At 40.7% G+C, this 26,421-nt stretch overlaps 1 protein-coding gene across 7 annotated transcripts in view; it reads right to left on the bottom strand.

The window, feature by feature from the left end:
- SLC22A15 (solute carrier family 22 member 15) overlaps positions 1 to 26,421 on the bottom strand; it is an 88,004-nt gene that overhangs the window by 47,096 nt on the left and 14,487 nt on the right. For all 7 annotated transcript variants that reach the window (XR_013760147.1, XM_079117185.1, XM_079117183.1 and 4 more), the window contains exon 2: positions 25,705 to 25,917. Coding sequence is in view for 6 of the 7 variants with exons in the window: in XM_079117185.1 (XP_078973311.1) it covers positions 25,705 to 25,917 (213 nt within the window). In the remaining variant the exon portion in view is untranslated. The remainder of the gene's footprint in view (positions 1 to 25,704; positions 25,918 to 26,421) is intronic.

Below are 26,421 nucleotides of genomic sequence, written 5' to 3'. Positions count from 1 at the left end.
AGCTCTATCTGGGAACATAATGGAGTGGTCAGGCAAGAGCGATTTTGAAGTCAAAAGCAGGAAGGAGTCTGAGACCCTGAGAACACGGGGGAGGCCCTAGTTCTCCAGACGGATCTCAGAGGCAGTCAGATTAAGAACCCTGCCCTGGGCTTTATCATCTTCAATAAAGCATCATCTCTAAAATCTTGATTCTGAGTCTCCCGCACTCTCAGACTGCCACCCCTTACTTCCCTTCCTCTGTGCCTCCACAACATTCCCTCACCTCTTCAAGACCTCCAGTTACCAAACTCTGTGTTAAGTATGGCTGGTCACCAAAATGGTCAAATCATGTTAATATGCCTTGATTTAAGGATCTAAGAGAGAAAGGAAGTTATTTTTAAGTTTCATATAAAAGAGATGAAAAAAAATTCTAACATTTGAAGGAGAAATTTTGTTTTGTAAAAAATGAAAAATAAATGAAAACTTTATTCTGAATAGTTTCAAGGAAGAATTTTTAACTCATGAGGAATGCCTAAGGCGACATTTTTCCAGGTCTAAAAAATGAATTCATATAAGATATCAGGTTGTCCTAAAGAAGATAGGATTGTGTCAGCTACAGGGATGTCCAATTTCTTAACAATAGACAAAGAACAAGGCCTAATGTTACCTGTTTTTAATACCTTGAAATTCAAGGTATCCACGCTTTTATGTTTTTCATGTTCTTACTGCTTGTTTTCATGCTTTTAAAATCTGGCCTACAACTTTAGCATTGATCATTCTGCACTTCAATTTCTGCTGTCTGCTTATGTGGCCAAGTATTTAGGCTCACACTGATCTGTTTTATGCTTAATAAGAAATGGCTAATTTGGCTACTCTATCATCAACTATTCTGTTGGCCACATTTACAGAACTTCTCAAAACCATCAAAATGGCTATAATGCCACCCTTCCAGCAACTGGATAGCTGTCAACTTGGATAGCAGTTTTAGGAAGAAATAGCCCATGAGATGTTTGACCAGCAAAGTCCAAATTCTGATTCTCAGGCTGCCAGTTCCAAGTGTCTAAAGTAATTTCTAATAATTTTTCTTCAAGTCAGTGCTGGTTGGGATAATGCATCTCCCTATTTCTCCAGAAGCACATACAGGAAGTGAAAGACAAGTTGAAAAGTGGGATTTTTTTGTTATTATTTTGTTTCTTTTGTGGTGCTGGGAATTGAACCCAGGGAAGCTCTACCATTGAGCTACATCCCCAGCCCTTTTTAATTATTATTTTTTGAGACAGGGTCTCACTAAGTTGCTGTGGCTGGCCTCGAGTTTGTGATGCTCCTACCTCAGCCTCCTGAGGGGCTGGGGTTACTGGTGTGGATGCCACACTTGGCCTGAAAAAGTGGATTTTTAAAAAAAGCAAATTAAAGAATATGAAGCTGAGCCCAGAAGAGCTCCCTAACAGATCTAGATGAACTAGAGATGGTTGGTGCAGGGTGGTCAACTCAAGAATTTAGAACAATCTGATCACAACTAGATTTCCAAAGCCCCACCCACAATATGCTCCTCAGATTCTGGTTTAAATGTTTTGTTTCACTTTCAATTTTAACTATTTTCAAACAGCATTTAAATGTTAATCATATACCTACTATGTGAGCTAAAGGGCTTGATTTTGTCAAAGTTCAGACAAAATATCCTGAAAACATCTGTAAGCCCTACAGTATTAAAGATGTATTGGGACAACTTACTTTTAAAGTTTTGGAAGAAGGTTATCCAGCAGAGTAAACTCAATTACTAGGTCATTTTCTTGCCCTGTTGGTCAATATTTAGTGCCAGGGTAAAACCTGAACCTGTCTATCACCAGCACACTAGAAACTGAACTATAATAAACCTAACTATGACTGTCATTCCCAAGAAATGTGTTTTTTATGAGAATTTAGGTTTTAAAAGTACAAATTTGTAATTCATTCAAGCGCTTACTGTCTAGAGATTGTTACGGTGATGTCTCTCTTACTATTTTTAATGGCAGCCCAAAATCTAAAGCCATAGAATTATGTTTTATACTAATAAATTTCAAATCGAAAAATCACTTGCAAATTAAAAAAGCAAAAAGTCCACTTTTCACACATATTGACAGGAAAGGCAGTGTATAAAGAAAATGTCACTTAGGCTGACCTATCTAAATCTATTTTTGTTTTATAACCAACATCTGTATTTTTGTTCATGTGCTCACCACAATCACTAGATTGAGTTCATGAGTTGAGCATTTATTATATACAGCTTTCAAAACGAATTTGAGGGCCATACCACTAAAAGCTCTGATACGATCATTCACTTGTCTAAAGAAAACAGACCTGAGCAGAAATCAGGCACAACTGGGGCAGAAGCAACAGCAGGTGCCTCTAACATAAGAGATGAAAGGAACATAAATATGGCAAATACAGGTGTGAGCACTGCACCAGGTGTATGCAGAGCCTTCCAGCTCCAAAAGAGGGAAAAGGTGGGCGAGCAGAAGGGAGGACGACTGAGACGGAGTTACTCTTGGCTGGGTATTAGTGAGGAACTTGGGAGGGTTTTTTTGTTTAATCTTTGGATTGCTACCTCTTAGAGGCTGAGAATAAACGGCATGTCCCAATAAGGATAAATTACCAGTGCCTGTCAAAAAAAATGCTGCTCTGGCTGTAATACACAGCATGGGATGCAGGTGGCAACAGGCAGCAGGAAGGCCGAGGAAAGGCCATTAGTGACCCAGACCAGCCCTGGGCAGGGTCGGGGTTCAAGGACTGAATGGATTCAAGCTGGACATGGCGATCTGGAGTTCAGAGGGGAGATGTGTGCTGAGCTGTCCATGAATAAGACTTACTTGAAGCCACTAGAATGGACCACAGATGGAGTGAGGCTTGAAGATGAGCTTTAAAGGAAGTCAAGCATCTCTCTTGAATTCATCAAACTTCAATTTATGGAAATGTCACACATCAAACCAATCATTTTTTGACATGGAAGAAATATCATAATCTGAAAAAATAAAGTATAACTTTAAAAAAAGATTTCGTGGGTATATAATTCTAAAAGTAAAATTACCAGCTGAGTAATAAAAAATATAAGTACCAAAGTCAGGTCAAATAGGCTGCTGCACCGTGCAACCAAATGATTTGTAACAAACCAACTTTCACACAGTACTCCTCTCTCATCCCCACAGCCTCCCTTTGTACAGAAAGTACAATAGATTGGGTAACGATGCTATTTTGGGGGCTGCTTTTGGGTGCAGCTCAGTGGTAGAGTGTTTGCCTAGTGTGCACAAGGCCCTGGGTTCGATCCCCAGCACTGAAAAAAACGAACAACCAACAGCAAAAAAAAAAAACACTATTTTTTAACCCTCAGAATGCATTCCGTTCAGGAAACTATGGGGAAAAAAATCAATATTAGAAGGAATACTAGGAACAAGTTAATCCTTGACTTAGAGTAACAGAATCAGGTGCTGCTAAGAAGGAAGGGAGAGGGAGAAAAGGGAAGGTGGAAGATATACATAGGAAGCGAGGGTTACATGGCCTATGCACTTGGGAAACTGCAAAGAAGGCCGAGGTAAGGGAGAAGAAAAAAATGTTTTAAAGTCAACTTCCAAAGAGGTTTTCAAGGTTATTTTTTATATTTGGCTGGTCTTTTTTTCTCAGAGTTTATTTCATTCCACAGAATGTATTCTAAATACAAATACCTAATAAAATGGTTATTTTTAAAACTGTACTTGTATTGTTCCTTAGGGTCTGTATGACATCTGGTGTACCCACATGACACAAAGTAACTGACCCTAGGTTTCTTTTCCTTCCTCTTCTGAAACACCGTGTGCCTCATCCTTCTCTACAGTACCAGAACACAGAGAGTGTAACGGATGTTTCTTAAGATGATCATGAGGATCAGGAAGACTGAAGAGCACGAGGGACCTCGCCTATACTAAATCCAGGAGACACCCAGCCTGTATCTGAGCAACTTCTCATTGGCTCGGTTAAGATCAGAAGTTTGTGTCTGCTTCAGTTTTCTCATTACCTAAACCCCCTCCCCCATTCTTTTCTTCATTTTCTTATTCTTCTAGTTTATGATGACATTTCATGCAATAAAAGTGGATGAATGTGCTGTAAGCACAGACCACTCTAACACAGGGGGCAGCGATGGTAAATAAAACATGATTGGCACTAAGCTCTTACAAGCATTGGTCATTTTCCTCCCCTATGTGGGCTTTGCCCTTCCTGGTCCTGCCCGCCTCACTTTGGTCCAGAACCTGTGACTGACCCTGCATTACTCCCAAATGAATAATGTGGGGCCACGGCCTGCAGAAGTCCAGGTGAGGGCATGACTACCAAAAAGAAAAAAACAGATTTTTCATTCCACTTTTGCCAAGAAGTCTGACCCTGACAAAAACTGACTGTTCCTCATACGGGCCCTGACTCTCCACTCCCACCCCACCAGGGTGACTCCCACTCATCTCCAGGACACTCCTTTAATCTTGCCTGACTCACCTCAGCAGAGCTGACCCTTATTCCTATCTGTCACAATTCTACTTTTGCTTCTAACATGATGCATGGTGAATCCTGTGTTCACTGCTCTCTCCCTCTGATGCTTTGCACTTCTTAAGGGCATACTTGTATCCCAAGTGCTAATCTTACAGTGTCTGCCAGAACTCATTTCATATTTCCTGAATTATTTATGGAACAGGAGTCACTACCATAGTCTTACAGGCATCTTTACAGACAACATCTCAATGCCACTACTTCAAGCATCGAGGTTTAAATTTATAGGTGTTCAGTTATACTGAACTGGTCATCTCCTTGGAGCCACTGGATGACATTCTCAAGAAAGGAAGTAGAGGGAGATATGGAATTTGAGGGGTTTTACTTCTTCCTACAGCCAATTTGCCATCTATAATACTTTGGTTTTATCTGTAGCCACTGAAAGCACTTAATTGGTTCACAAATACCTCTACTGAGAGGAAAAACATATGATCATGCAAAAGTAAGAAATAACCATTTGACCCAGCTATTCCACTCCTTGCTTATACCCAAAGGATTTAAAATCAGTATACTACAGTGACACAGCCACATCAATGTTTACAGGAGCTCAACTCACAGTAGCTAAACTATGGAACCAATCTAGGTATCCTTCAGCAGATGAAAATGTTGTATATATACACAATGGAATGTTACTCAGCCTTAAAGAAGAATGAAATTATGGCATTTGTAGGTCAATGAATGGAGTTGGAGAATATCATGCTAAGCGAAATAAACCAATCCATAAAAAACAAAGGCCAAAAGTTTTCTCTTATATGCAGCTGCTAATTCACAATGTGGGGGCAGTAGGGAAGAATAGTTACTTTAGATTAGGGGAAGGAGAGTGAAGAGAGGGGACGAGGGATTGGGCATAGAAAGGATAGTAGAATGAATTGGACATTATTACTCTATGTGCATGTATGACTACATGACCTGTGTAACTCTACATCATGTACAACAGAAAAATGAGAAATTATACTTTATTTATGTATAATGTGTCAAAGTGCATTCTACTGTCATGTATAACAAATAAAAAAAATTGCCATGAAAACTTGGAATGAACCCACCTTTTGACCCAGTTATCCCACTCCTCAGTTTATACCCAAAGAACTTAAAATTAGCATACTACAGTAATGCAGCCACATCAATGTTTATAGCAGCTCAATTCACAATAGCTAGATTGTGGAACCAACCTAGATGCCCTTCAACAGATGAATGGAAAAGAAACTGTGTACATATACACAATGGAATATTATTCAGCCATAAAGAAGATGAATATTATGGCATTTGCTGATTAATGGATGGAATTGGAGAATATCATGCTAAGTGAAATAAGTCAATCCCAAAAAACCAAAGGCCAAATGTTTCCCCTGATAAGTGGATGATGATATATTATGGGGGAGGGGAGTGGGGGTGAGAGAAAAATGGAGGAACTTTAGATTACGTAGAGGGAAATGGTGGGGGTATGAAAAATGGTGGAATGAGACAGACATCATTATCCTATGTACATGCATGATTACACACATGGTATGAATCTGCATTAAGCACAACTTTAGAAACAAAATGATGTACCCCATTGGTGTACAATGAATCAAAATGCAGTCTGCAAAAAATTAAAAAATAAACAAATGATTTAAAAAAAAAAAAGAATAGGCCTCTTATGCATAGAATGTGCACATGTCAAAGGTCTGGGTGCTCTTTAATGAGGGAAGCAGCAGAATATAAGACTGCTTCAAAGAGTCCAGTAGAGACAAATATTTACAGTCAAAGAAAGTAATAATGCTAAAATAAGGTAATTTAAATGACAGAACTGTTTACAGGGCAATAAAACTGTAACCTTTGGGGATTATCTTATCTATGGGTGGAAATACTTTTCTTTCCATGGGATAAAAGATAATTGCATTGTGGTCAGATAAGAATCATTTTCAACAAGTTAATATTCATCCGTCCAGAGTTGTAGAATCTAATCAATAGTAAATAGTGAGTCAAACACCCATGCATGCCTCCAGAGAATGAGCTAATCCTTGGGTGGGCCTGTTAGGTAGTGTTCCAGAATGACACAGGACATATGGTCCTCCTGTTGCCTATTTCCGACTTGTTGATCTTTTTTTCCTTAACACTCTAAAAGACAAATAAACAGTCTCAAGTTCCAATTCACAAAAGTTCCAGTTTCATTCCCCATTTTCAGAGGATTTGGCAGTCTTGGATTCTTCTAGTCATCACTCCAATTTTCTGCCTTGTAGTGGTCAGCTTTAAGTCAATAGGACCAGACAATAGTCAGACGTTAATCCACGTGTGGCAAGGAAGGTATTTTGAGAATGTGGTTAAGGTCTACAATCAGCTGACAGATTGTAAAACAATCTGAACAAATAAAAGTCCTGAGGTCTTAAAGGTCTTGAGAAGAAAGGTAAGATTCCCCACAAGGAGAAGCAAATCTGCCTTAAGACCATAGCATCAGCTCCTGTTGGCGAGTTTAGTCTCCTGGCCTTCACTGTAGATTTTGGACTTCCCAGCTCCCACCAACACCTAAGCCAATTTCTTGAAATCTTCGCACCCTCTCTCTCTCTCTCTCTCTCTCTCTCTCTCTCTCTCTCTCTCTCTCTCTCTCTCTCTCTCTCTCTCTCTCTCTCACACACACACACACACACACACACACACACACACACACAGGTGCACAAGCACCCACAGAGAAACACACACACATATCCTACTGACTGTTTCTTTGGAGAACCCTGCCAAATGAGCTGTCTTTGCTGAATACTGAACACTTCCCCCAACCCTTGCCAGCCCTCTTGGTTCCCATGGCTGCCGTCTGCGTGCTGCATCAGGAGTAGCCATTACCGCACTTCATTCGCCTGAGGCTGGTTTGACAGGCTGTAAGAGTAGAGCTAAGGCCCCTTGAGGAAGAAATTCTGCCTGTGGGGGTCGCTTCAGTCCATGGCCAGGAGTTCCAGGCTGCTATCCTGATGGCCTGGCCCTGTGGACTTCATATTGACTTAGCCAGCCCCCACAACTGCACAAGCCAACTCCTTGCAATAAATACTTTCATGTATACTTCCCACTAGTTTTGTTTGTTCCTGGTGAACACTTACTAATACGGCAGAGTGAGGGATGGTGGCCGTGGTAATATTTGGCAAAGTAGTTTTTCTTTTCCTAATTAGTGTTAGGGTTCTCCAGAGAAACAAACCTATAGTAGCTATTCAGATAAATGAGAGGCTTCATTCTGGGAATGAGCTCACATGATTTAGTGAGAAGTCCTACTGTAAACTGTATGCAAACTGGTGAACCAGAAAAGCTGATATTACAATTTAGTCCAAGCTGGATGACCTGAGAACCAGGTGAACCCATGGTGTGAGCCCTAGTTTGAGCCCAAGGTCCAGAGAACCAGGCTCTCTGATATCTGAGGCAGAAGCAAGACACATTTCCCAGCTGAGGAAGAGAGAATTTGCCCTTCCTCTGCCTTTTTGTTGTACTCACATCCTCAGAAGATCGAATGATGCTTCCCACTTTGGTGAGGATGATCTTTACTTAGTCTACTGATTAAAATGAGAGTCTCTTTGGGAAACACCCTCACACTACACTCTGAAATCATTTGGCCCAGTCAGATTTGCACTTAAAATTAACCATCACACTTTTTATGAATAAAAACCCAGGCATGATACCTAATTGTATAATGAGCATCATTTAAATGGTAGCAGTTACTACTATCCTAGGAACCAGGGGGAAACCACCTAATCTAGAATTCAGTTGGGTTTCAGGACTTCTGAACTCTAGTTATTTCTGCTGGAAAAGTGGTCCATATTTTATTGGTGAATGATGAACTAAGGGACAGTCCAGACCACTGCTATTATTCATTTTCCCTCTGACACAAGTCCAATATTATAATAAATTTTTCCCTGAAAATCTATGTTTATTTGAATAGGATCCCAGTGGAGGGAACTATAGAACTTTCACGTGGGCATCTGTCATTTACAATTACTCCATCTTTCAAACATCTCTCCACAGTTTGCTATTTTTCACATTGTGTATTCTGCTTTCTCAAGGATAATTTGGCCTTTCCTCCTTGTATTTTCCAGTCTCCATTGCTGCCTTAGGACACACATGTGCTTTAGACCCCATTGGCCAAATTTACCGGAGCATGACTTGGTTTGAAATGAGTTGCACAAGGCTGGTCTTGAGGAGTGGCAGAGGCAGTGTGGATTTGGGATGGGATTGAAAAATGGCTCCCTTATCACAATTCTGCAGCTCTGGATTGTTCCTGGAAGTATGGTCTAAGACTCAACGCTTCAGCCCTCCCAATGATTCTGCAATTTATACAGTAGCTTATCATGAATTCCTTGCTGTACAAACTGACAAGAGAGGATTCTATTGTCAGTAACTAAGCATCTTGACTGAAACAAATGACTTGGGACAAGGGAGATGTTTTACACAACTTTGCTGAATTGATTATATATTTTATAATTTAAATTTATTTTTAATTTGGATGTAAATTATGCCCATGAATGAAAATTTTCAGACTATAAATAAGCATAGAGCGAATTGTAGGAGCCAAAGAAGGAGGTTTTGACCACTTGGTTCCCCTGAACAGTCTTTTTCTCTGACAACTTGGTCAGAAACTTCTTGAGGGCAAGTCTGCCCAACGTTGACTGTGCTCCCTGCCCAACTGCCCGCTGGAAAAGGTATCCAGAAATGGCTCCCTACCAACCAACAACATAAATATAAGCTCCTTGGGGTGTGAGTGCCCTTTCCTGGGGGCTGCTTTGTGACTTCACTATAAGAAGTTGGAAACAGATAATTCTGTGGTGGACCAATATTTGATGGAAGACAACTATGCTCATGAAATGCCACCAGATGGAGTCCCTTCCTTTCATCAACTCAGACCCACTTTGCAAGCACACCCCCCCCCCCCCGAAATTCCCAGTGCTCAGAACCCAGTGACTTGTTCCTTAGGTAACAATGGGGCTTGGGCCCTCAGAAGACTCCCATTGGTAGACAGGTTAGTGGATGAGTTCACGTTTCCAGAGCCATAGGCCTGGTAACAGCACTCAGCATCATGGATTCCCAGAAGGAGGACTTTGGCCTTCCAGGCACGTGGATCCTCCTATACTTTGGATTCATGGGGCTGTGTTCTGTGATAACTGTCTGCTTCATGGTTTCTTCATTGGAGGAATAAGGTGCTGCGGGAGAGGCGTGCCCAGCAGTGGGTGGAGGTGATGAAGGCTGCCAGCTTCACTTACTGTCCACACTTGTATTGGATGAACAAGAGGCGGCACTGTGGTTTGAATGCAGCTATCAGCATAGCCCCTCCCAAGGCCGTTACCAACCCTGACTTTAAAGTGGAGATTCTGGATTCGACGTGGGAGTCAGACACCTCTGAAGGCCAGGGTTAGGCCTCCAGAGGAAGCAGCCCCGACGTGGAGTCCCCTGCTCTGTGTCAACCTGCTCTGGTGGTCCCAGAGCAGCCCCTATCTATTCGGATGCCACAGCGCCGGGTCAGATCCCCACTCCCGATTCCCACCTTTCTGAAGAGACCCATTACCCCACCCCGCCGCAACCTAGCTCCCCGGCTGAACCACTCTGCCTCCTACCCGGTGGACATCTGCCCTCAAAGGAACGTGCACTTCTATTCCCTCCCCACGCTGGACTATGGGGAGAACTGTTTCGATGAGAAGTCTTCTGCTTCACACCTTCAGCTTCCTCTCACTGAAGGTGGGAGCTTTAGGGACAAGGACTATTAGTAGAAAATGGGAAATGAGAGCCCATTTGGATGTAATGTTATTAAAGATATTTGAAAAGTCAAAAAAAATAAAACTTTCCTTTTTTAAAAAAATAAGCATACAATTAAAAATAAGTCATAATTCTCTAGTCTGATTCCCCAGAGATAATTTTTTTAAAGTTCAACTAATTAATTTTTAATTGACAAATAGTTCCATGTACTTTTAGGGAACAGTGTATCCACGTATACATTATAAAATGATTCAATCAAACTAGTTAATGTCCATCACCACACCAATTTATCATTTGTGTGTGTGTGACAAAAAAGTTAAAAATCTATTTTAGCCATGTTGATAGAGGTAATCATTCTTAAGCCTCTCCTTGAAAATTTTGGTGCATGTATTGTAAGGAAGTTGAAACTTTCTGGAGTGTCAATAATTGAGTATGCTGAAATAAACTGATAATAGGAGAAAAACTTGCAAGTTTATTAATGCATACATGTGCCTGGGAGCCATATAAAATATGAAATTAAAAGAAGGGCCAGAGGGTTGAGGTTTAAATACTCTTTATAGGACAGAGGGGAGTACAGGGGTGTAGGCAATCGTAGAGGGGTAATGCATGATTTTTAGGGCAGATGAACAGGCTCAATAAACAGATAATGGCCTTGGATACAGTTCCTCTGGGGTCTAGGTGTGATGTTTGATTTTTAGACTCTTCCTCCATGAAATGAGTGTTCTTTTTTGGTAAACGAAGTTTCTATAAGAAGATTGAGGGACTTTGTGCTCTTCTTTGGTGGATCTGGTCTTTAAGTAGATAAGGGAACTTGAGAAAAAAATTCATGGAGAATCTGCTGGTGTCCAAGTGCCTTTAATTTAAAATGACCAGTGTGTCAAGGTGCCGTATTTTAGGGCATCATTTTCTAAACTGTAATAGTAGACACCCTTCCTCATTTTTTAAGCTCAAAATGGACATATTTCTCTATAACTTGATTTTAATTTACTTAACAATATATCATAGATATCTTTCTAAATCAGTATTTACTGACCTACCTCATTTTTCATTTATTCTAATTAAGTGGCATATATATGTGTATATATATACATACATACATATATGAATGATAGAATATTACTCAGTTATAAAGAAGAATGAAATTATGGCATTTGCTGGTAAAATGGATGGAGTTGGAGAATATCATAATAGAATAAGCAAAATAAGCCAACCTCATTTTTAAAATGATTTTGTGATCATCCACCATATGAATGTGCCTTAGTTTATTTAAACAGGTCCTGTAGATGGACACTTGCATACTCCTGCTGTTATAATGCTTCTATCAACACTGCTTGTAAGTTGATACAGTGATGTGTCTATGAACAGACACACACTTGTACATCTGTATAAGCTTACTTATAAAATAAATTTCTCAGAGTGGAATTGCTACATCAAAGGGTGTAGAAATTTTAAATGTTGATAGATATTGCCAATTTCCCTCCAAAACTGTTGCCGATATGTATTTTATGCTCAGCAATTTCCCCTGAAGCATTCATGAGCTTTAAACTGTAGCAGCTGGATTTTTTTTGTTTGGTTGTTTTTAGAATTCCACCTCTTAAACATTGCTTTCTGAGTTTATTTGCTTACTCAAACAAAAGAATAGAGGCAAGGGGATGGAAATGAGAATGAACAGGAGGACAGACAGAGATAAGGACTGAGAAGGCTCAAAGCTCAGGGAGGGAGTTTAAATAGGCAATGCACTCACCAGAAGTTCCCTAGACAGGGCAACCTGCAGGAGTTAAGTGTCATGCTACACACAAGAGACACAACTTATTGAAATAGATCCGAACATATTACATAGGAACTACATGAAAGCAACCCCTGGAACATGTCGTGTCCTAGGATGTGGTTCAGTGTTCCAAATGTGAACAAAGCAATCTATGTGCATTTCATGACTTTCGTACAACACCTGAGATCTGGGTTATATCTGGCTACAGATCCTCCAATACCACCCATGTTTTCAACTCCACTAGCTTGACAATCAGGCTGTGTTGTCTCTGGCTTTTCAAGAAAATGAACACTGTTCATAAATTTTCAAGTAGTTCTGATTTTTTTCAGGTATTGTCTGCATATGCTAAAGAGATTAATCCTTTTGTCTACACCATGGAATCATCTTAGAGTCTCTTCTGATCCTCTGGATGACTGTAATGGTGTCTTCCCTGGTTGTCAATACCCAAAGAAGCAATTATGCTATTGGACAGTTTGTGGCAGAAATGGCCTCCATGCAAGGGTGGAGTCTGTTGCTCTTTCCTTTGAATCTGGGCTGACTTTGTTGTCTTCTCTTACCAAGAAATAGCATGAAAGTGACAAAATGCCAATTTTGGAGCTAAGGCTTCAAAGTCCTTATATACTTCTTTCTCTCTCTCGGGTCTCTGCTTCTACCATGAGAACAACCCAGTGGTAGGCTCCTGGATGATGAGAGACCACATGGAGCAGAGCTGAGTCAGTCTACTTGTTCCAGTTCACTGACCTCAGGTGGAAGCTTAGCTGTAACCAACACTATAGTTGTCCCATACCTGACCCCTGAGTGAGCTCCACCAAGCTGAATCAAGACTTGAACTGACCAGGCAACCCAAGGATTTATGACAATATCAATTATTGTTTGATACACTGAGTTTGCAAGTTGTTTGTAATATGTTATTATGATAATGGATAATATGTTAATAATGTCCTTCAAGAATGCCACAGTGCCATTGTACCAGTAGCTCTTAGGCTCTTCTGATGTCTGAGTTGGGATTGCAGTTGAACTGAATCAGATAAGGGAGAAGCAAGGGAGGACTTACAGAAGCCAGTATAGCTGCACCAAGTATCTCTCCTTGAATCTGGATTTTAGAACAGTGCACAAGTACCACTGAGCTAAACCCAACATGTTGACATGATCCTGTGTTGGGAAAGTTATAACCTCACATACACTGAAGCATAAGAGAAAAATAACATAGAAAGTTTAAAAATTTTATATAAATTTTTTATTAAAACAAGAAAAGAAAGAGTTGTAAGAACCATATTTGGACCTGATGGTGCAGTATTAAGGAGCCACACAGAAACTCCTGGATCTTATTTGTTCTGCTTTCCTTGCCCAAGAGAATCATCTTCTCACTGATAAGTAGCTATTGAGCACAATAGTCATGAGAACTCACAAAATTGTTAGAAAGCACCCATGTGCTTGTGGGCATTTCAAGGATGCAGTGCTAGGGCAAACAGGAGCTTCCCCAACACCCGTGGGCAAGACCGTGAGGGCTCCACAAAGCGCAGAGCCTGTTACTGCTCTGCAGAACTGATAACAGTTCCCACCAAACTTCAGCCCTTTCCTGTCTTGTATTTCCCATAAAATTGACTTACAGCTTTGTATAGGAAAATCTCACTTCAGGAGAAAATCAGGTAATCAAAGTCCTCCTGTGATTAGGGAGAACTCGGACAGGGTATTTTGGGAACAGTTTCATGGTGATTAACTAACTTGCTTCATTTCAGTATAGTTGTCACTCTGAATTACCGCTTAATGGGTGAAGTGTGCAGGCTATAGCCATCAGTAGTACAGGCGTAAAGAAGCAAGACATTTTAAAAAATTAGCCCCTAAAGCAATTAATTGCAGTGAATTTTTCAAATAGTTTTAATACTCTTGTCTTTTGACCCCAGGGTATGGCTTTGGGAAAAATATATTAATCTCAAGATAATAGTCAGTCAATTTCAGCTCTTCAATATCCACAATGATATTAAGATTCCAACCTTACACTTTTTGGTTGCAAACATTAATTAAGCATGATAATTGTGTGTCTCCGTGATATTTGGTGCTTTCTGTATCAGTCAGAGCTCAGGGAATAATTTGAATACAGCAGATAGCAATTTGCTACATAAATTCACCCCAATGGCTATTAGCTCATTTTAGAATAGTCAGGACTCCTAGATTAAAGGATTTTTTTGCATTAAATACCAAGTTAATCACATCTACCTCAGCTTCTAATTCACCTTTTCCAAAACCCTCCATAAAGAAGTTCTGTAAGGTCTGATCTATGTTCAATAAGATGCAAGACCGAAGTTTTAAAATGTGTATTTTAAACCCAATATCCTAAATAGGGAGTTCTGTAGACTCACCTTAATATTTATTTTCAGGAGTTTTATGGATAGTTAAAGAAGACTTGTTTTTTTGGTTTTTATTTTTACACTAAAGATTTTTCAGTAAGAATATTATATTACCTATATAACAAGATTATTTCAATATTCCCACTTTGGAGATTGGTGGAGCAACTGAAAAACTAGAGAGGCAATCAAAATTGAATTAATGCTAAGAAGTTAAGTGGAGATTTGGTTTGAAACTGCACTTCACCATGATGAAGATTAACTCAACTCCCTGCAGAGGCGAGCAGCTCCTGACGAACACTGGCCAAGCAGAGGCTGACGTGCCATCCTGCCCATACTGCCGGCCTTGGCTGATCCCTGGGCACCACTGTTACTTTGCACTCTGCTGCTGTTTCTGTTGACTTGTGGTTTCGGCAGCAGCAGCAGGAAACCTGGAAGCCACCGATACCAGCCACTGCAAACCACCCCAGGACTTGGAAGACCACCTAAACAGGACTCCAACATCCAGGGCAGGTGCTGTGAGTGAGAACTCACATATAACTCCCACGTGGAGACTGGGCACAAGGTACGGGCACCGACATTGCACTTGTACCTCCAAATAAAATAAAGGACTTCAGGCAAAAACAGGCATTCGCATTAAAAATGTAAAGCAGAGGAGATCCCTGTTAGGTCTCTCTCAAAGGAAAGACATGGGTGACAGCATTGCCCCTGGGCAAATCCCTGCTGGGCTTGGGTGCACAGTGAACTTCTGAGAGGCAGGGGACTTAGAGTGCCTCTTGTTGTTTTCTGTTTTATCAGGAAATGTGCATGTTTAGGCTTACCAGTTAATAAAGCTGAACAGAATCACTTCTGCTTCCACCATCCCCGAGTTTGTGTGTGCAGGAGCACTTGCCAGGATCCTCACAAGTCAAATACAAATAACCTGAGCCCCATCCCCTCGGAGTAGGCAAGTGCATGACCCCATTCATGCAGGACAGCCTCCTGCCCACCTTTCTGCTTGTTTTGTGCCACAGTAGAAGGGTCACAGGCATCAGTGGCTAAGCCCCTACTTTCACCAAGTGGGTAACCCTGAGCAAGTCACCCAGCTATGATGACCCAATGTTCTTTTCAAAATTTGTAAGCCACAACATAAACGTTATTGTTGTCTTTCCGTCTCCCCTAGGATTCTCTGTCAAAGGCACTCTCAAGAGCAAGCCTGGCAGCCAGAAGGTGAGTATTTATTTTTTCTTACCCAGCTTTCAGCCCAGCATGCTTGCACCATAAATGATCCCAGCACGGTCATGGCGCTAGCCTACACTCTTGCCGATCTGCCACTGGCACATACTTCCATCCGGCACTCCCTATCACTTTATTGCCAATGAACACACAGCCCAGTCCGTGAGTTCTTCGCCCTGTTGTCTATGCAAGTGTTTCTGAGGCTCCACAGAGTGTTGGCAATGGCAAGATTGCCTGGATCCCATCCCTGTCCAGTGATAATAGCAAAGTCTCGAGCTCTTTTAAACACTGGCATGTCAATCTAAGATACCATTTAAAACTAAAGGCCTCTATTTAAAAAGAAAAAAAAAAAAAAGGCTGGGCGCAGCGGCACTTGCCTCTGATTCCTGCAACTCGGGAGTCTGAGACAGAAGGATTACAAGTTCAACACCCTGCCTCAGCAATTTAGCAAGGCCCTAAGCAACTTAGCAACACCCCGTCTCAAACAAAAAACTTTAAAGGGTTGGGGATGTGGTTTTGTGGGTTCAATCCTGATACCAAAAAACATTTGGCTACTACTGGCATAAGGAAAGAACACAGGCTCACTGAGTCCTAGAACAGTAACTTATTAGGGACAGGATTAGGGCAAATTCTTTAAATGCTCTACATCTCTGTTGTTAATTTATAGGAAGGGCTGTTGGTAACTATTGAAGGCCTCTAGCCAGAACCTCACCCAAGAAACCACTAAAAGGTAGTCACAGTCATCCACCTTGTCACTACTAGGAAACCCTATCTAAATGCATCTTCTCACCCACCAGCTCTGTGCAAAGTATGGCATGGTCTCGTCACAGCTATGGAGCCCATGGGGATTGAGGTTTCTATCTCAATGATGGCCAGCGATGTACCTGTTCTCCTTCATCAGACAGCAGACAGGCTATCACCACCCTTGCAAAGCATCAGAGACCCATTCAGGCTGAAGCAGTCAGTTAGGCATCTGGTAGACTCCAAAGATAATCCTTCCTCAATCATGACCCAGAACTCCCACAGAGCATCTCCAGAGGTCCCATGGAGGGACAGTACATTGATATCATGCAACTGTGCAGCAGGGGAAGCCCCACCCCCACCTGCAGTTCTGGGCACAGACTGGAGCACCTGATGGAAACTGAGGCTCACTATTTGCACAGATAATTGGTATCCTGAAATACATCTCTGAGGGTGGATAATTGACATCCTGATAGGACCAGGAATATAATGTGTACCTGGTATACCATGGGAAGAAAGTAACAGGTATTTATAAACCTATAATCAAGATAGATAGTGGTAAATACATCCAGTATGTTTGCCTCTGTGGAGACACATGGTGGGAGTGAGAAAGGGCTAGATGAGTAACAGAGAGAGGGAGGGAGGTGTGGAAGAGAGAACAAGAGACAGAAACAGAGAGGCAGTCAGAGGCAGAGGCAGAAATGTGAGAGAAAGATGGAGAAAAATATGACAGTTAACAAGACAGACACAAGAAAACAGAGAAACAGGGAAGTAAGGACAGAGAGAATGAGATGGAGAAAGACAGGGACAGAAAACAGACACAGAAACAAAATGACAGAGACAAGAAGAGAAAAAAAGGAGAGAAGAAGGGTTGAAAGGAGGAAGGAGGCAGGGAGGGAGGGAGAGGGAGGAGACGATGGCAGAGACACAAACTAACAAAGACGGATGGGGAGAGGGGCAGGGATGCAAAGATGCATCCCAGTGGGCTACTATGCAGGTGGTAAGAAGAAAAACACACAGCTACATCCCACGTAACTGAGCCCTTCATTCTTTTGCCCTCAGAGACACTTTAATGATCTTCGACAATTGCTGGGGAAGCCGGTTCCATTTCTCCTGCATTGACCAACTCTATCTTGGGAGTAGGAGTTCCCTGGACTCCCTCTGGCCGATTCTCCCTTTCCTTCATCTTCAGTCTTCTATCATGCACTGTTTACTGTAGCCTTCCACACAACCTGGCACAATGGGTGGGATGGGGATATCCAGTCCTGCTGTCCTGAAGCATAGCATCTCACAGCTCTCCCTCCTTCTATGGAGACTTTTCTAGCATCAGGCAAGCAGTAGTTGCTCCATGAACATTTGTTAATAATGGTATCCTTCTGTGACACCTCAAAGGGATCCTAATTATGGATTTCATTCACATTAATTTCATTCGAATCCATTAAAATTTGTTGAGTGCCTGCTATGCTGAAGCAAAGTGCTGCTATGTTAACTAACTCAGAGTATTAGGCAAGTACAGCGGGACTTGCTCACTTATTACCCAGGTCACACTTCCACCCCAGTACCATGAGCATCCTGAGCCAGACCACTGGCCAGTAGTGGTCAGCTGGTCTTCACTTCAGAAAGCCCATCTCCACAAGGGCCTCTGTAATCATCATCTCTATCAACAGTGGGCACTTCACTACTAAAATAGTGGTCTGTTGATTAGCGGTGTTATGAAAAATGGGCAATTGCTGATGAAATTAAAGGCATTCAGGATACATGGATGAGCTCAATGTATTTTGGAGACTCCCCACCCATCCATAGCCATGAGACAATCCAGTGTGGTCTCTACTCTTGATCTTCTGAGGTAAGACCAATCCTGTGTCCATTATGAACTCTGACAGCTTCCTACTGCCTGATGTTGGCAGGGTGAGCAGGGGTGTGGGGAGGAGGAGGAGAGAGGGTGGTGTCAGTATTCCACCTATGAAAAACTGGGGTTTTCCTCTAGTGACCGGTCATGGAAACCATGGTCAAAACACCTAGGAGACTGAAGAGCCAGGGTTCTCAAGGCTATAAGACAGTTCACTGTGTGCTTTTTTAAATATATTTTTTAGCTGTAGCTGGACACAATATCTTTATTTTCATGTGATGCTGAGAACTGAACAAGAGCCTCATACATGTGAGGCAAGCGCTCTACCACTGAGCTACAACCCCAGTCCCTACTGTGTGCTCCTTGATGATATGAATTAAGTTAACAAATGTTCACGTGTAGCAGAATTTAGTCTATAACATAGTATGGGATTTGTTGGAAAGCAGACCTATAATTAACTCTCACTTATTTCAAAATCCTGGGGGTACTAAATGGAGGCAGGGCTTCCTGGAGTAATGACTAAGACCAAGGCAGGTGCAAGGTAAGCCTGGGCTATCTTGTTATGCCCAAACTCTCTGAACTGCTTTAAAAAAAAATCAAGAGGACACTGGGAAACATCCACTTCCTGAGGAAAAAGTAGGAATATTTTCCTTATTTCTCCCACTAAGCATGACTAAAAACTGGGCATTACATATGAAGCCAAAATAGGACAATCCTGAAAGGTTGAGAGGAGACCAGCTGTGGATGCAGGACCCAAGGAATGACACAGTGGTGAGGTCCCTCGTTTATTATGACCTCACATATTCAACTGCTGGAGAAGCCAGCAGTTCAGAAATGCCAAGAGGAACAGACAAAAGGAGTTCTGACAAAACCTGCTCCCTCTAGCAAAGGCCCAGGAAAGCAGCAATGTGACAAGATGGAAAGTTCTCAGGCAGCCACTGCTTGCTCCAGCCAATCACTACACAAAAACCATGTTGTCAATCCCATCTGCACAAGCAAGGCCCAAGTGGGGAACTCAGGCTTCTACACTTGGCCATCTGGTGACAGGTGACCCAATCCCACTGGGGCGGTGCCAGGGAAGGTCATGTAGAGAGCCCACACTTTCAATTCTGCCAAGTGGCAATGGGAACCCTGCCCCACAGTGTCAGTGTGGACCACAAGGAGAACCCTGCCCCACAGTGTCAGTGTGGACCACAAGGAGAACCCTGCCCCACAGTGTCAGTGTGGACCACACTGGATTTCCACCACCACCTGGTAGTAACAAGGCACCCCACTCTCTTTCTCCACCAGAATAGTGTCACAAAAACTCAGCCAAAGCAGAAGGTCTACACAAGATCCAGCATCTCATAATGCCCCAAATCTATAGGTTTAACAAAAGTTATCTGTCATACCAACAATCAGAAAAATATCAAACTATATGAATGGGATTTAAAAAATCACTGAGGTGACAGGGATGCTGGAATTATCTAACAAAGATTTGAAAGTCCTATTATAAAAATGCTCCAAGGAGCACTTACAAAATGTTTGAAACAAGTGACAAAATAAAAAGACAGCCAAAGATAGAAAAGGTCTTGGTTAAGAAGGGGAAAAGTATGTAAAAAAAGAACAAGATGAAACTTCTAGAACTGAAAAATATAATGAATGGGCTCTACAGCAGAATGGAAAGGAACCTTGAACAAAATCAACAAAGTTATAGAATAATAGGAAATACCCAATCTGAAGACAAAGGAAAATACAGGCTGAGAAAAAAAGAACAAAGTGTCAGGGATCTGTGAGTCTATCACAAAAGAGCTAAATTGCTACCACTGGAGTTCTGGAAGGAAAGGAAAGAGGGTAGGTTAACAATGTACTGAAATAAATATAGTTGAAAATTTCACAGTTGGTCAAGACAACCCTACAGATTCAGGAGGTCCCCAAACAGGAAGAACCCAAAGAAATCCACACCAAGGAACACCATACTCTAAATTCTAAAAACTAAAGACTAAAAAACTGAAACATCTTGAAAGCAGCAAAAGATAAATGACATACATCTACGGGGGAGAGGGAATTTAAATAACAGCAGATTATTCATCGGAAACCAAGGAGGCCAGAAGGAAGCAGCATGGGAATCAAGAAGCTTAAAACCTGTGAGAACCAGGAAGAAAGGTGAAGTCAAGGCATCCTGAGATGAGGGAAAGCTAAGAGAATCTGTTGCCCGCAGAACTGTCTTAAAATAATACAATAACTAATAGAAGGTCTCTAAAAAGACAGAAAACATTTTAAAAGGGATCTTGGAATGTCACTAAGGAAGAAGGAACACTGTAAGCAAAATCCTGGGTAAGTACAACAGACTTTCCTTTTCTTCTAAATTATATTTGATGTTTTAAATTATAATACCACACATTTTGGCTCTAAAATTACATAGAAATGTAGTTAAGACAATTATGAACTATAGGAGTAAAGGGACATAAGGCAATGTGGAGTCTCTACATGTCCTTCAAACTGTTAATTCAACAACATTAGTAGACTGTGATAAATATGTATATATAAAGTAATGCCAAAAGAATCACTAAAAAGGTTATAAAAACAGAGTAAAACAACAATAAATCAAAATGGATTTCTAAAATATGTTCAAGGTACCCATAGGCAGGCAGGAAAATACATGAGAAAAAAAAATCCCAGGAAAAAAACAAAATGATAAAATCCATGATGTAAATTTAACATGTAATTATATTAAACTTGAATTATTTAAGTACACCAAAGCCTGATTCAACCATATGCTACCAAAAGGAACTAACTTCACATATAATCAAACAGGCAAGTTGAAAGTAAAAGGAGAAACTAGTCAATATCATGCTATCATAATCAAAAAAGCAGGTGTGGCTATATTAATATCACATAAAATATACTTCAGAGTAAAGGAAACTTCCAGGGATAGAGAGGGACATTATATAATCATTAAAATTCAATTCACCAAGAAGACAGAGCAATCATATTTATAAATATACATATAACAAACAACTGAACCATAATTATATGAAGCAAAATCTGGGAAAAGTCAAAAGACAAATTGACAAATCTATAATTAATTAAAAGTATAAACACTCTTCTCTCAATAATTAGAGAACAACTAGACAGAAAATCAGCAAGGATACAGAAAAACTCAACAACACCATCAACACACAGGGTGTAAACAGTATTTTAAAAACACCCCATCCAATAGCAACAGGATGCAGTATACACATGTTTAAAGTGCCCACGTAACCTACTCTAAGAGGGGCCATATCATGGGCCAAAAAGAAAACTCAACAAATTTAAAAGAATTAAAAAAATATTGTCTGACCACAATAGAATCGAACTAGAAATCAAAAACAAAAAGCTAATAGGAAAGATTCCAAACACTAAGAAATTAAACAATACATTTCTAAAATAATCTATGGGTCAAAGAGGAAGACTTAAGAAAAAAATTACATTTGCCTAAACAAAAATGGAAATACAATGTACCAAAACCTTTGGGACCTAGCCAGGGCAGTCCTCAGAGGGAAATTCATAGCACTAAAATGCTTATATTTTTTAAGAGGAAGATTTGCACCAATAATCTAAGCTACTACTTTCAGAATCTACAAAAGGAAGAAGGAAGGCAGGAAGGCAGGCAGAAGCAAACAGAATGAAGAAAATAATAAAGATCAGAAATTGATAAAGTTAAAAATAGAAAAATAATAGAGAAAAATCAATGAAACAAAATAATCATGATGATTTCAAAAGATCCATAATATAGACAAACCTATATCATGTCCAAGAATTAAATAAGAAGATATAAATCATCAATATCAGATAATAAAAGAAGAAATTTCATTTTGGACTCTGTAGACATCAAAATGGTGTTTAGGTAACACTATGAACAACTCTACACATAGAGATTTGACAGCATAGATGAAATGAACCAATTCCTTAAAAAGCACAAACTACCACAACTCACTCAATACAAAATAGATCATTTGAATAGCCCTGCAACTACTAAGGAAATCAAATTCATTAATTCAACATAGTAGAGATGTCAGTTCTCCCCAAAAGATTTTTTTTTGCAGATATAAACAAAGTTATTCTAAAATTAATATGGAAAGAAATTGAAACAATTTTGGAAAAGAATAAAGTGGAAGGAATCAATCTATCCCATTCCAAGCCTTATTAAATAACTACAATAATATTACTAAATCTGGATGAATCTGCAGAGAATTATGCTGAGTGAAAAAAAGTAAATCCCAAAAGGCTCCAATTACATAATTCCATTTTTCATACAGTTCTTCAAATGACAAAGTATGGTTTAAAAGAAGAGATCGGTAGTTATGAGGAGAGTTAGGAATATGGTGAGGGATGGGAGGAAGTTGGTGTAGCTCCAAAAGGCCAACCAGAGAGGTCCCTGTAGTGATGGAAATACTTTGTGCTTCAGCTGTATCAATGTCAACATCTTAGCTACGATATTACTGGGGAGATGTTACCACTGGGGAAGATGGGGAAATGGACATGGAATTTCTCTTTATTATTTCCTGCAACTGCATGTAAATCTGTAATTATTTCAAAATAAATTTTTTAATTAAAAATTTTAAAAAGGACACAAAAGTCAGCTTGAAGAAGTTCCCACTGGTAAACTGGGGATAATTTGAGCAGCAAAATAATTAAGGGCTATAATAAATCCTAAATCATTAAGAAGAACAGGAATCTCTGAGAACACACTCATGACAGATAGATGTATAGGCCAATAGACACACAAGGGAAAAAGCAAGAGCTCTTGCTTACAGCAGAAAGCAGGGTGCAGACTAGTAGTGGGTGGGAAAGGCTGGGTTGAGAAATCATCACTGTGCCACCATGTCTAGGCTGGCTCACACAAGAATCAATAGACGCTAAGATCTGATAAAGAACAGCAAGTTTGTATAATCTGAAAGTAATTCTTATTCCCTGAAATAAAACAATAGTAACTGTATAAGGGAGAACTCAGCAGATGTCTGGAATGGATGCTCAAAATTAACATCACCCAAAAAGGGCAGATGGATATTGTGTGTCTCCAGATGTGACACCTGAGAAGGACAGGACATTACTTATGTACTATTCTGATCAGGGATGCGTAACCAACCAGAAGGAGCAATCATCAGACAGAACACAAATAAAAAACATTCCTATTTTTAAACAGGGAAGGGGTATGAATTCTTTTAAAATACCAAAATCATAAAACTGGGTACAATGAGGTATGCTCGTAATGCTAGCCACTTGGCTGAGGCAGGAGGATCACAAGTTTGAGGTCTGCTGGATCAACTTAAAGAGAACATATCTCAAAATAAAAAGGGGGAGGGGATATAGCTCAGTGATGAAGTACTTGCCTAAAATACATTTTATATATTTTACATATATATTTATTTATCTCCCCAGTCCTGGGAATTGAACTATTATATACAAGCTATAACAAAGCTGTAACCACTAAGTGTAATACATGATCCTGACCCAGATTCAATATATTTAGGAAACAAAAAAACCTGTCAAAGACAACATTGAGTCAAGTGACAAAAACTGGATATATATGGTAAACTAAGATTGGTGATAGTTTAAGGAAAACTTAATTAGTACCTGTATTGTGGCATTGTAAAAGAATGCCCTTATTTTTAGGAAATACACATTGAAGTATTGGAGTGTTAAAGAAGACTGATATATGCAACTTTAAAATGGCTTAGGAAAAAAAAACAGAAAAATAATGTTACCAAAGCAAAATACTAACATAGAAACCAAAGGATATAAGGGTATTTACGCTATTCTTGAAATTTCTGTCAGTTCAAAACTAAAGATTAAAAAAAAATTACTTTGCTACTGTTACCTCTCAAAAAAGAACTTAAGAAATGTCAATACAAATTTGGATGGGATAAGCTTCTAAAAAGTACAGAAACAAAGCACAGGCTTCTGAATTGATGAATTTGGGTTCAAATGCCAACATTGACCTTATTAACTAACCTGGACCTCCCAAAGTCTCAATCTCTTCACGTGTAAAATGGAGAAAATAATGCCTACTGCATAATTATTGTAGAATTAAATAGAATAAGGGCTGTAAAATGTCACAATGCCTCGTATACAGCACCATTCAGCAATGCTATGGTTATTTTAATAGGTTAGTGGTGGTCATGGTTATTGCTGTTGTCAGTAGCCTACGGAGATTCCAAGATGACCAAAACATGATTTCTGACTTTGAAGATCTTTTAAAAAATAGGTGAACCAAAAATAGGAGTCTATAACATAATACTCTCAAAATGTTATTAGTGCAGAAACAGGAGAGTACTTCTGGGAAGTGGACTGGAAAGACTTCCAGGGAAGTTGACATTGAAAGGGGGCCTTAGAGGGCAGGTTAGGACCTCACAGGTAGAGACAAGGGTAAATGGTGAGGGCATTCATGGCCCAGGTAACAGGTTCAGGCTCAGGCCAAGGGCATGCAGAAAGAACAGTAAATATGCCTGGGAAAGGGATGGGCAGGGTTGATGTGCAGAGTGGAGTTGGAAAAGTACACCCTGACCAACCTGTGAAGTGTGCAGGGCCTTGGGGTCTCTACCGTGTTGTGTGCCGTGGGAAAATCACTGGAGGTTTCTGAGTGAGCAGTGAGATGACCAGGTTCTTGTTGAAAATATTGCTTTGCAGTAGCTTGAGAAGTTAGTCTAGTAATTATCCCTTCTAATGGGGGACTCCTAAGGACAAGCCAAGCAGATACCAACCTCAGGCTGTCCCTATTTTTACTAAGCCCCATCACCCAACAGGTGGTGATCAAAACTCCCAACAATAGGAAAGGATGGCTGGTGCCATGGTGGAGTGTACAGACACAGCAGGGTGGTTTCCAGGCCTGGGCTGGTGGTGACAGCAAGGCACCTGGCAGATGCAGTGCCTAAAAGCAGGCGGCAAGAGGCATATGGATAGCTTATGTGGAACAAGTAAAAAAGACAGGAGTATTTAAACATTTTTACAACCAATGCCAGTGCTTTCCGGCCCCCTCCATCCCAGGGTTTCTCCTTGCCAGACTGTCTGTCCGTAGCTTATCTCTGGTTGGCTCAGGACCAGAGGCTTCTCCTTGGCTAGCAAAGCTTCCCTCAAGGTAGGGCTTCCTGCCCACAGTGGTAGGACCTTCTTTACCGTATACTATACATTCAGGGTGCCCCCTTGAACCGATACACAGGACTGACTTGAAAATGAAAGACAGCTGGATGCTACCCATGGGTCACTGCATGTCCCTTTTTTTACTAGGCTAACATTTGCACATGTAGAAAAGAGAGATGAAAGTTTTAAATCACTTTTTAATAGGAAACTATAATCGAAGCAAGCTCTTTTGGAGTTTCTATCTTATTCCATCTAATTTTGGTGACATACATGCTTCTCCCGAGTGTAGTAAGAAAGAAAAAGTGTTCTAATAGTATATTCTCCTTTGAAACACTAAAAACCTCAAATCCTAAATTCATGAGAAAGTTACTTGAAGGTGTGGCTAAGATTTAAATCAACAAGACAAAAGGAGTGGTTCCATCTGAGGAGAAAGGACATTCCCTTAGAGATCAGGTTACCTCAGAGGCGATGGAGGTGAAGCTGCTGCTAAAATGCACGTGCTTGTGGATCTCGCTGCCGTTGGCGGTCAGAAGCCAGTCCCCGAAGGCCTGGTCCTTGCCAGCTGACTGGTTGCCGTGGCTCTGGTTGGGCAGGAGCTCAGCAAGGTCCCAGTGGTACGAAGGTGTGGCTCCAACCAGAGCAATGAGGATGGCCTCGGTGGCCACGTACAGCTGAAAGAGCAAACACACAAGAGCAGATGCTGTAGACTTCGTTCTGCAGGTGGGAAACTCAGGAAGCCTGCAAACCTTGAACAATCTGTTTCTTGCTTTTGTGCTCTTAAGAGCCACAGAAATGGGCCACAGCAGAAACCAGGGAGAACTGCCTGAAAAGGAAGGTTCATGCTCTGGGAGGAACGAGGAACAGAGACAATGGCAGTCTGCTTGCAGAACACTTTATGCTTCTTCAGGGTGTTTTCCTTCCTCTTCTGGGACAGAGCCGATGCTAAGGGCTCTGTTTATATGATCCGACTTTATGGGCTCTGACTTAAAAGCCCAATATTTCAGCTACTTCCTCCCAAAAACTGTATCTGCAGCTCAGATAAACAGGCACCAGGGCCCAGGAGTATCCTGGCCTTGGGCTCATGATCTAAAGAAGACACTGTGGCACAGTTGCCTGTCCATATATATATATATATATATATAAAATATATAATATTATATATATATATAATATTG

Source organism: Sciurus vulgaris (assembly GCF_902686455.1).
Source record: "Sciurus vulgaris genome assembly, chromosome: 1".
In the NCBI taxonomy this organism is placed as follows: domain Eukaryota; kingdom Metazoa; phylum Chordata; class Mammalia; order Rodentia; family Sciuridae; genus Sciurus; species Sciurus vulgaris.
This window is presented reverse-complemented; position numbering and strand designations above follow the sequence as displayed.